At 45.3% G+C, this 12,141-nt stretch overlaps 1 protein-coding gene across 1 annotated transcript in view; it reads right to left on the bottom strand.

The window, feature by feature from the left end:
* LOC135894018 (heterogeneous nuclear ribonucleoprotein M-like) overlaps positions 1 to 12,141 on the bottom strand; it is a 32,430-nt gene that overhangs the window by 15,114 nt on the left and 5,175 nt on the right. Inside the window, exons 2-3 of the mRNA XM_065421993.1 lie at positions 4,472 to 4,669; positions 2,603 to 2,756 (exon numbers count right to left, since the gene is read on the bottom strand). Of these exons, the coding sequence (XP_065278065.1) occupies positions 2,603 to 2,756; positions 4,472 to 4,669 (352 nt within the window). The remainder of the gene's footprint in view (positions 1 to 2,602; positions 2,757 to 4,471; positions 4,670 to 12,141) is intronic.

Below are 12,141 nucleotides of genomic sequence, written 5' to 3' on the forward strand. Positions count from 1 at the left end.
ACCTTGGTTTTAATGGCTGTCATAACTGAAAAAGATGCCTCACAAAGATACGTAGATCCAAATGGAAGAAGTGCATCATTAGCTTCGCTTACTAAATCATCAGCGAACCTCTGTGTGGTACAAAAGATTTTCATGGTCACTCCCCATCTCATTACAAAGTATTGTAAAGATTCTACTTTTTTTGTAAAGGTCTTGTTTTTATAAAATTAACCACATCGATGACATCCTGTAGCACTTTGTGCACTTCTGGATCCAACTTCTTTGCTGCAATAGCTTGCCTATGAATGACGCAGTGAATTAATTTCACGTGTGGTGCTCTCTCTGTAACCTTACCCTGGAATCCTCTCTTTATTCCAGTCAAAGCAGCCGCTCCATCAGTGGTTACACACACAGTTTTTCCATAAAACATTGTTTTTATTAAAGAAGTCATTTACTGTTGAGAATATATCTTCTCCAGTACATCTTTCCTTTAGTGGCTCACAAAAAAGTAGTTCTTTGTGTATTTCATTATTGAAACAGAATCTAGCAAATACCATAAGCTGAGACATGTTAGAAACATCTGTACTTTCATCCAACTGTATAGCAAACCTCCCACACTGTGTAATTTGTTCTAATACTTGTTTTTTCAAATCTTCAGCAATGTTTTCTATGCGTCTTCCAACAGTATTTGCTGACAAAGGAATGCATTTTAGTTTGTCACCATATTGTTTTCCGTATATTATTTCATCCATTTTTACCGCGGCAGGAAGAACAAGTGTTTTCCCCAATGGTATGTGGCTTTTTGTCTTTTGCTATTAAGTAAGAAACCTCAAGAGAGGCTTCTAAACATTTATCATTAAGTTTAGTGAAATTTTGTAAAGTACTGGATTGAGTATTGCATGACTTTAAACATCGCTGAAAAAATTGTAGAGGTTTGTCTTCATGTTCTGGATGCTTAGTTTTTAAATGTCTTGCTAATCGTGATGGCTTCATACTATCATTAGCTAATATCTCAAGGCACAATATACACTTAGGGAGAGGTTCATCGTTAACGATAGTGGATGTAAATCCATATTTCAAATAGTCTTCTTGCTCATTTCGAATTTTTTTGGCCAACTTCTTGTCAGATCTGATTAGATCGGCATTGTTTTTACCTTGTAATGTGGCTGACGAAGAGCTTGTACTAGGAGTAGGAGAACTGTCAGCTCTGTCATTTTCTTGTTGTTCGCTTGTGCTCACGTTATTAGTATTATCTTCAATCCGTGGTTTCTTTGCAGGAATCTTTTTAAGCCACTTGTCCATTTTGTGTGGGTTAGTTTAGTTAAAACTAGATAATATGATCCATAAATCCACTTAACCGGGCACACGTAAACTGCAATACATCGCAATACGCTGAAAGCGAACGAACGAGTGAGGGTGCCACTGTCAACCCCTCCGCGTTGTGGAACTCCCACTCTTCCCTCAGAATACCTCGAAGGGCTGGCTCCAGGCACCAGCGTAGGAAGCATGTGCCTGGGGCGGCACACTGTAAGGGGCAGCATTCTGGCCAATCTTAGGGCAGTGCTCCTCCGGACGCCCTTCCCCCGCCCCCACCCCCCCTCCAGCGGCGCTCCTCCTGCCTTGCTGCCCTTTTGCCCCGGCGGCGCTCCTCCTGCCTTATCACCCTTTTGCTCTGGCAGCGCTCCTCCTGCCGCGCCCCCCCAATAGATCCTCTTGCACACCCCCTGGGGTGCACACACCCCACTTTGGAGACCACTGCTCTAATCCACCTCCCATTGTGAGCCAGCTTAAAAACATCATAGCTATCAAATCTCATCTCCCCCCCTTTTATCTGGATGCCTGATTTGGAAGACAGTACTCTGAATGCTCAGCCTTTAACTGAAAAGTTGAATTGTAAAATTCTTTCTTCCTTTATTTGTTACAAGTGCTCACAAAGAAAAATATGAATAAAAATTTGTTTCCCCTCTGCATCAGGATCACTTGCTTGGCATCTGTGATTATCACATTTATTAGCTATCTTCCAAGAAAGCAAGGGTAGACAGGACCAGAGTTTACAGTATAAAAAGCAGGTACGTTTAAAAAGGTCCAGACCTTCATACATCATAAAACAGGGAATGCCACAAACCTCTCTCTCCCAATCTCCCTCACTGGTCATCCATAAAGGGATTTAAAATAAACCCCTCTAGCAAATCTATATTGTGTTTAATTATTAGGTACACCCAAGAGGCAGCTGTGTATATTTCCAGCCAAAGATATGCAGTATGTTGTTGCAAACTGGAGCCCCTTTCCAATACGTTCTTGTTTCCTCAAGTCAACAGTTTACTTAAGCTAGAGAAAAATAAAGTTTCATTTACACCCAGGTTTCTTCACCGATTTCCTCAGTGTCTATGACAGGGTGCCAACGTATTACCACGAGGCAAGATGATGGTGCTTAAATTTCAATATGAGACACAGAAGCACTATCAGAGTTTCTTAACTAATGCCAATTCTACTAGTCTGCCATTTGCTTTCACACGAGAAATCAGATGGTACATGATGGACTGGAAGTCTTGTCTGGTACCTAGGAAAACCTCATTTTAGGGGTCTTTGCGTCACTATTGCAGAATTTCTTCAGAAAGGATACATATAGCCTGAACAGCTTCAATAGATTGTTCAAAAGTAACAGTGCCAATCCCACGACTTTTGCCATCTTTGTCTTCTAGTATGTCAGCTCGAACAACCACGCCAGCCATGCTGAACACTTCCTTCAGTTTCTTCCAGCCAACCTTGTAATCCAACTGAAAGAAAAACACACAGTTTGAAACGTTCTGTAATGTTTCTCCCAACAAGTAGCCACAAATATTGTTTATTGAAAGCTTCCTGAACTAGGTACTATAGATTTGAGAATAAATTCAATAATCTTTGCAAAAATGGTAGAAAGTGTTAACTCAAAGATAGTCAGCTATGAAAGTTTCAAACCAGAGCAAAGTGAATACAAGCCGTTCACGCATAGTGAGTACCTTAACTCTAGAAGAATCCCGCTGATCAGTATTAGTGATAGAATACCTTTTAACTGAGTTACTGAGTTTTGCTACAGTGTAAGTGCACAGCAAGAAGTATTCTATAATAAAGGTTTCAGAGTAGCAGCCGTGTTAGTCTGTATCCACAAAAAGAACAGGAGCACTTGTGGCACCTTAGAGACTAACAAATTTATTAGAGCATAAGCTTTCGTGGGCTACAACCCACTTCCCCACGAAAGCTTATGCTCTAATAAATTTGTTAGTCTCTAAGGTGCCACAAGTGCTCCTGTTCTTTCTATAATAAAGTGATAGGTTTCTTTATACAGCTAGATGTCATTTTTTAATTTATACTTCGTAATGTAGTAGTCTGGAGATTCAGTGCAGGGTGCAGTACTGAGGTGTCATTATGTGGAATGTGCACTTTTTGGCTGTATGTCACGTGAATACTGTATTTCATCTAAGCCATGATACGGTCACCCCTACTCATGTCAAGTATGTAGGCAACGTTGTTGTAGCCATGTTGGTCCCAGGATATAAGGTGTGTGAGGTGAGATCTTTTATTGGACCAACTTTTGTTGGTGAGAGAGACAAGCTTTCCAGCTTAGACAGAGCTCTTCTTCAGGTCTGGAAATGTACTCAGTGTCACAGCTAAATACAAGGAGGAACAGATTATTTAGAATAAGTAGTTAGCACATTTCAAGGGATCATTCAAGGTAAAGTGGTCCCAATAAATGCACTAAATGCCTATGTGGATGAAACCAAACCAATCACCATGCGAGTCTAGAATGAACTCGCACAGGAAAATGATAAAAAAGACAAAAACACCATGTTACCTGTGGGCGAACGCTTTTCACAAAGCGATCACTATCTCTGACCTATTAGTCTACATCCTCAAAGGAAACCTGCACAAGACTTTCAAAAGACGAGCCTAGGAGCTTAAATTCATAAGTTTGCTAGACCCTAAAAATCAGGGGCTGAATAGACACTGGTTTTATGGCTTATTACAACAATCTATATTCCACTAACTATATTCCCTCCCCTACCTCCAATGACTGGAGGGATGTTAACGGACCATTTCACCTTGAATGGTACCTTGAAATGTGTCAACTACTTATTCTAAATAATCTGTTCCTCCTTTTATTTAGCGGTGACCCTGAGTTTCCCACACCTCAAGAGCTCTCTGTAAGCTCAAAAGTTTGAATCTCTTGCCAACAGAAGTTGGTCCAATAAAAGATAATACCTCACCCATCATGTCAAGTAGTACTTTCCTCAGCAGGTAGTCCAACTGAAGACAACAGGACTGGTTACAGAGTAGGACACTAGATGATCGCGATGGTCCCTTCTGACCGTAGTCTATTAATAGTCTGATTACTCAAAGTAAGTAAATTTGCCAGAATAGAGCCTGATCCCTGGCAGATAGCTCTTCATTTGGAGAGCAGTACCTAATCCAGTTAAATCCCAAATCTTCTGCCCAGACACCACACTGTACTTACATTTGCAACAAATACTGTACTTCCAAGTCTCCCAGCCTGTAAAGCATGGATAATCTCATTGGGTATGTTGGGATTATTGAGGATGCTGGGTGGTATATTGATCATTCCAGGGCCTCCTGGTCCTGGGCCAATACCCATGCCACCAGCTGCTGCCATGGCCTTCTGCATTGCTCTCCTGGCATGCTCGCCATCAGGATCCTGCAAAACAGTAAGAGTAACATGTACAACAAGATGGCAAAACTCACTAAACTCAATATGGACACTACAGAGCCAACACTTTACTCCCAGTAACACAGGGGGGTTTAATGGCAAGACTCCCATGATTCAATAATAAAGTCATCAGTAAAAAGTAGTTCATAAGCCTGTATCAGGGCACCACTTCACTGCTTGTTTTTGAAAAAAGTTAATAGGTAAGAGGAACAATCTAATAGTGACTCAAGAATCATACTTGAAAAGCTCAAACTGAATTGAATATGGGTTTCACTGAAAGCTGTCTGAAGGAGCATGAAGGGCAATAAATGACAGCAGATTCCAGATAGCAAGGAGGGAAAACCTACTTACTCAGATACTCGGGATACAAAATTATAAATGCTTAAATGACCTGGAACATGGGTTAACAGCAAGCTACATGTGCAAAGGATACTAAATTGAGAGCGTGAATATCAGTGTAGATGGATAACAGGGACCCAGAGAGGCAGGAAATTAAGATTCAGTATAGAATAGAGGCCCTGTCTACATTAGTTTTAGCCACTGGAGCAGTTACACCAATATTGTTGTACTGCTGACTGAGCACCTTGTGTAGACAAGCCAAAGAAAGCTTCTACCTGAAGAAAATCCAGAAGAGAATTAACATGGGGAAAGCCACCACGAAGAAGATCTATTTAGGAGACTGTGGACAGCAAGTTGTAGATACAAGCTTATGATGCAATAAGGAACAAGAGAATTAGTGCACATGTAACCCAAAATTACAGAGGCATAGCAAACTATGCACCAGAGGAATGAGATGCAGTACATGCAGAAAAGAATTAAGTGGATTAGGGGACTGGAAAGGTTAATTTGAGAGGAAATACGGTTTAAAAAAACCCAAGACATTCAAAGGCATATAAATGCTCAGTTAAGGTCACCCAAATGAATATAATTCTGTCTCCAACAGTGACAACTAGAAACAGACAACCTTATCCATTGATTCACCCACCACCCAGGAGATCATTAAAAGCCAATAAATAGGAAATAAACAGGATTTTTGGGATAACTTTAGAAGTTTGTTTCCATACTTTTCAATAATACAAATATTTTTGTAAACTGGTTCCTTAGCCTGTAATTTCCAGACAAGCATTAGTTTGACAATCACAACTATTTGGGGTTTCTGGCAGAGTGGATAAATTCTTGCAACTTTAACTCTGGGTTAAGATCTAGTTTTTTAAAAAGTCTTCAAGATAACAGCTCTCTCGACAAACCTTGCAAGCCATGCAGGGACAAATCCCAGGGTCTCCCAGACAACCTCCTAGCTCCACATACGGCTCTCTCTATTCAGGACCCCGTGTTCCTCAAATGGCCTTCCCTTCTTGCTCTTGTTCAAGGCTAGCCACACCTACTCTCATCTGGATTCACTCCAGTCACTCCAACCATCCACACTCTGAAAAGCATGCAAACTGGGGTGACTTAGTCAACTGAATGAGGGAGGCAACCTAGTGACAGAGGATGCGGAAAAGCTAATGTACTCAATGCTTTTTTTGCCTCTGTCTTCACAAACAAGGTCAGCTCCCAGACTGCTGCACTGGGCAGCACAGTATGGGGAGGAGGTGACCAGCCCTCTGTGGAGAAAGAGGTGGTTCGGGACTATTTAGAAAAGCTGGATGAGCACAAGTCCATGGGGCCGGATGGGCTGCATCCAAGGGTGCTAAAGGAGTTGTCGGATGTAATTGCAGAGCCATTGGCCATTATCTTTGAAAACTCATGGCGATCGGGGGAGGTCCCGGATGACTGGAAAAAGGCTAATGTAGTGCCCATCTTTAAAAAGGGGAAGGAGGAGGATCTGAGGAACTACAGGCCAGTCAGCCTCACCTCAGTCCCTGGAAAAATCATGGAACAGGTCCTCAAGGAATCAATTCTGAAGCACTTTGAGGAGAGGAAAGTGATCAGGAACAGTCAGCAAGGATTTACAAAGGGCAAGTCATGCCTGACTAACCTAATTGCCTTCTATGATGAAATAACTGGCTCTGTGGATGAGGGGAAAGCGGTGGACGTGTTATTCCTTGACTTTAGCAAAGCTTTTGATACGGTCTCCCACAGTATTCTTGCCAGCAAGTTAAAGAAGTATGGGCTGGATGAATGGACTATAAGGTGGATAGAAAGCTGGCTAGATCAGGCTCAACGGGTAGTGATCAATGGCTCCATGTCTAGTTGGCAGCCGGTATTAAGCGGAGTGCCCCAAGGGTTGGTCCTGGGACCGGTTTTGTTCAATATCTTCATTAATGATCTGGAGGATGGCGTGGACTGCACTCTCAGCAAGTTTGTAGATGACACTAAACTGGGAGGAGTGGTAGATATGCTGGAGGGTAGGGATAGGATACAGAGGGACCTAGGCCAAAAGAAATCTGATGAGGTTCAACAAGCACAAGTGCAGAGTCCTGCACTTAGGACGGAAGAATCCCATGCACTGCTACAGACTAAGGACCGAGTGGCTAGGCAGCAGTTCTGCAGAAAAGGACCTAGGGGTTACAGTGGACGAGAAGCTGGATATGAGTCAACAGCGTGCCCTTGTTGCCAAGAAGGCTAACGGCATTTTGGGCTGTATAAGTAGGAGCATTGCCAGCAGATCGAGGGACGTGATCATTCCCCTCTATTCAGCATTGGTGAGGCCTCATCTGGAGTAGTGTGAGGCTTAAAACGGGATACAGTACAAGAAGGATGTGGAAAAATTGGAAAGTCTAGCAGAGGGCAACAAAAATGATTAGGGGGCTGGAGCACGTGATTTATGAGGCGAGGCTGAGGGAACTGGGATTATTTAGTCTGCAGAAGAGAAGAATGAGGAGGGATTTGATAGCTGCTTTCAACTACGTGAAAGGGGGTTCCAAAGAGGATGGATCTAGACTGTTCTCAGTGGTACCAGATGACAGAACAAGGAGTAATGGTCTCAAGTTGCAGTGGGGGAGGCGTGGTTGGATATTAGGAAAAACTTTTTCACGAGAAGCACTGGAATGGGTTACCTAGGGAGGTGGTGGAATCTCCTTCCTTAGAGGTTTTTAAGGTCAGGCTTGACAAAGCCCTGGCTGGGATGATTTAGTTGGAGATTGGTCCTGCTTTGAGCAGGGGGTTGGACTAGATGACCTCCTGAGGTCCCTTCAAAACCCTAATATTCTAGGATTCTAACTGTGCTTCAGTATTCGTGGTAATATTGGTCTTTCACTGGTTTTGAAAGGGCTCTTCGGCTTGTAAAATATTACAGAGATGTAGCTAAATCTGTTCCTGAGATACAAAGAGCCAGAAGCACATTGGGAAATTTAATAAAATGACTCTTAGCTGAGATTTGGAACCCTAAGAGCTATAAAATACCTTGCCTGTTCAGCATAAAAATCGAACTCAGACAAATATGGTGTGTACAGTTTCAGGTGGACTACTTTGGTTTTAGCATTATTAGGGAAAGGTGGTTAAAAAAGACTTACCAGAATAGCTTCAATGTTAACTACAGAAAAGCTTGTTTGTCTCCATAATGACTTGGCTACCTACTAAAGAATACTTGTACAGTCAGACTTCAAGGAGGGCAAGAACACTTTTCATCTGAGGATCTCAAAATGTTTTAGAGGACAAGTATCATTAGCACCATTTTACAGATTTGAAATGAAGGCAGAAATGATTAAGTGATTTGTTCAAGTTCACTTAATAGTCAATAGTAGTTTGGACTCCAAGCTGCCTAAACAATAACTAAATGTAACAAGATGACAGAAAAGAGGTGGGTGAGATAATATCTTTTATTGGACCACCAGTGATTTCTGGACCACATTTCAGGTTGCATAGAATGTAGGTCTTAAAAAGCTAATACTAATTAAAAATGTTTTGATTATGGAGGGTTTTTTTTAAATTCCAATAGCTACTTCCTTGTAGCGAATGATAATTTGAACACTGCAGCATTGCACTAGTGTATTAGAAAGTGAAATGGACAAGGGGGAGTGTTCCAACAAATACAGAACTCAAAATGACAAAGACCCCTCTAGTAATTAAAGGTTAGTTCATTCATTCAGCCTACAAGACTTCCAGTAAGGGGCCCTAATTTATATCAATTGGGAAGGTGGATTTTTCTATGTTAACTAATCACTGGTAACTGAAGTGAGACCAGACAGCAGTCAGATGGCAGCAATTTCACCAACTCCTGTGCTGGACCAAATTCAAATATATGGAGATATACCTATCTCATAGAAAAGACGGTTACTCACCGTTGTAACTGTTGTTCTTCGAGATGTGTTGCTCATATCCATTCCAATTAGGTGTGCGCGCACTGCGTGCACAATCGTCAGAATTTTCTACCCTAGCAACACCCGGTGGGTCGGCTGTGGAGCCCCCTGGAGTGGCGCCTTCATGGTGCTGGATATATACCCCAGCCGACCCAGTGCCCCCTCAGTTCCTTCTTGCCGGCTACTTCAACAGTGGGGAAGGGGGGCGGGTTTGGAATGGATATGAGCAACACATCTCGAAGAACAACAGTTACAACGGTGAGTAACCGTCTTTTCTTCTTCGAGTGCTTGCTCAGATCGATTCCAATTAGGTGACTCCCAAGCCTTACCTAGGTGGTGGGGTTGGAGTGAGACATTGCTGTGTGCAAAACCGCTGACCCGAACGCAGCGTCGTCTCTGGATTGCTGCACCAGCGCATAGTGAGCTGCAAATGTGTGGACTGACGACCAAACTGCAGCTCTACAAATGTCCTGGATCGGGACTTGAGCCAGGAAGGCCGTCGAGGAGGCCTGGGCCCTTGTGGAGTGAGCGATGAGGCGCGGCGTCAGGGCGCCGGCCAGGTCGTAGCAAGCACGAATACAGGACGTGATCCAAGAGGACAGGCATTGTGAGGAGACCGGCGAGCCTTTCATCCGGTCGGCCACTGCAACGAAGAGTTGTGTTGTCTTCCTAAACGGCTTTGTACGGTCAATATAGAAAGCCAGGGCCCTACGTACGTCCAAAGAATGCAAACGCTGGTCTTGGCGAGTAGCGTGTGGCTTAGGATGGAAAACCGGGAGAAATATATCCTGGTTCACGTGAAAAGGTGAGACTACCTTGGGAAGAAAGGCAGGGTGGGGGCGAAGCTGCACCTTGTCCTTATGGAAAACAGTGTATGGGGGCTCGGACGTAAGAGCCCCGAGTTCAGAAACGCGCCTTGCTGAGGTGATGGCTACCAGGAAGGCTGTCTTCCAGGATAGGTACAGGAGTGAGCAGGTAGCCAATGGCTCGAACGGAGGCCCCGTGAGCTTGGAGAGAACCAGGTTAAGATCCCACGTCGGAACAGGCTGGCGTTGCTGCTGGTACAGTCGGTCTAAGCCCTTGAGGAATCTAATGACCATCGGGTTAGAGAAGACTGAGGAAGCGAGTTCTCCTGGGTGGAACGCCGAAATCGCGGCGAGGTGAACCCTGATTGAAGATATCGCCAATCCCTGCTGTTTTAGGGATAGGAGATATTCAAGTATGAGAGGAATAGGCGCCTGTAAGGGGGACGTGGCTTGCTGCTCGCACCAACAGGAGAACTGTTTCCACTTGGCTAAGTAAGTGGTCCGTGTAGAGGGCTTTCTACTTCCCAGCAGAATCTGCTGGACGGACTGCGAGCATTGCCGCTCTGTCCGATTCAGCCATGGAGCATCCACGCCGTGAGGTGGAGCGATTGCAGATCGGGGTGACATAGTCGGCCGTGGTCCTGAGAGATGAGATCTGGACACAGGGGAAGTGTGATCGGTGTTTGAACCGATAGCTCCAACAGTGTGGTGTACCAGTGCTGCCTCGGCCAAGCTGGAGCGACTAGAATTACTTGCGCCTGGTCTCTGCGTAGCTTGAGCAGTACCCTGTGGACCAGTGGAAATGGAGGGAAAGCGTAGAACAGGTGGTCTTTCCAGGTTAGAAGGAACGCGTCCGACAGAGAGCCCAGAGCTCGCCCTTGCAGGGAGCAGAATGCGTGGCACTTCCTGTTGGCTCGAGATGCAAACAGGTCGACCTGGGGAAATCCCCACCTCTGGAAGACGGAATAGATGATGTCTGGGTGAATTGACCACTCGTGTGTCTGGAAGGACATGCTGAGACAGTCCGCTAGTGTATTCTGGACTCCAGGGAGAAACGATGCCGTGAGATGTATCGAGTGGGCGATGCAGAAGTCCCACAGGCGGATGGCCTCTTGGCATAAAAGCGACAAGCGGGCTCCTCCTTGCTTGTTGATATAAAACATGGCCGTGGTGTTGTCGGTGAGAATTAACACACAACGGCCCTGTAGGAGATTGAGAAATGCCTGGCATGCCAGGCGCACCGCCATCAGCTCTCGAACATTGATGTGCAGGGCTAGTTGGGGTGCGGTCCACAGGCCCTGGGTATGGTGCTCCCCGAGGTGAGCGCCCCATCCTAGAGATGAGGCGTCTGTGACCAGGTGCAAGGAGGGTTGTGGGGCGTGAAACGGCACTCCTGCGCAAACCGCCTTGTGATTCAGCCACCAGGTGAGGGAGGTCAAGACCGAGCTCGGAACCGTGACCACCATGTTTAGGTTGTCCTGATAAGGACGGTACACCGATGATACCCAGGCCTGAAGTGGGCGAAGCCGAAGTCTGGCATGCCTGGTTACGTAAGTGCACGAGGCCATGTGACCCAACAGGGCAAGGCACGTCCTTATTGTGGTAATCGGAAAGGCCCTGAGCCCTCGAATGACGCTTGTGACGGTATGAAAGCGATTGTCTGGTAGAATAGCTCGGGCACGTCTGGAGTCTAGGACTGCCCCAATAAATTCTATCCTTTGGGTTGGCTCTAGAGTGGACTTCTCTTTGTTGAGTAGAATGCCCAACTCGTGGAATGTGTGTACTATTATGTGGACGTGAGCTTGAACTTGCTCTCTGGTGCGGCCGCGTACCAGCCAATCGTCTAAGTATGGGAACACCTGTATCCCTTGTCGACGAAGGTATGCTGCCATGACAGCCATACATTTTGTGAACACTCTGGGGGCCGAGGACAAGCCGAAGGGAAGGACTGCAAATTGGTAATGCACCTTGTTTACCACAAATCGCAGGAAGCGCCTGTGAGGCGGATAGATCGCTATATGGAAATATGCGTCCTTCATGTCGAGGGCGGCGAACCAGTCTCCAGGACCCAGGGAAGGGATAATGGTCCCGGATCCAGGGAAGGGATAATGGTCCCCAATGATACCATGCGGAACTTCAACTTTACTATGAATTTGTTGAGTCCACGCAAGTCTAAGATGGGTCGCAGACCCCCTTTTGACTTGGGAATCAGGAAGTAGCGGGAATAAAACCCCCTGCCCCTTAACTCTGGCGGAACCTCCTCTATGGCTCCCATAGCGAGGAGCCCAAAAACCTCCTGTGTAAGGAGATGCTCGTGAGAAGGGTCCCTGAAGAGGGACGGGGAGGGGGGGGGAGGAAGAAAACTGGAGAGCGTATCCCCTCTCCACCGTGCGAAGGACCCAACGGTCCGAAG

The sequence above is a fragment of the Emys orbicularis genome, chromosome 24 (assembly GCF_028017835.1).
Source record: "Emys orbicularis isolate rEmyOrb1 chromosome 24, rEmyOrb1.hap1, whole genome shotgun sequence".
Taxonomy (NCBI): Eukaryota; Metazoa; Chordata; order Testudines; family Emydidae; genus Emys; species Emys orbicularis.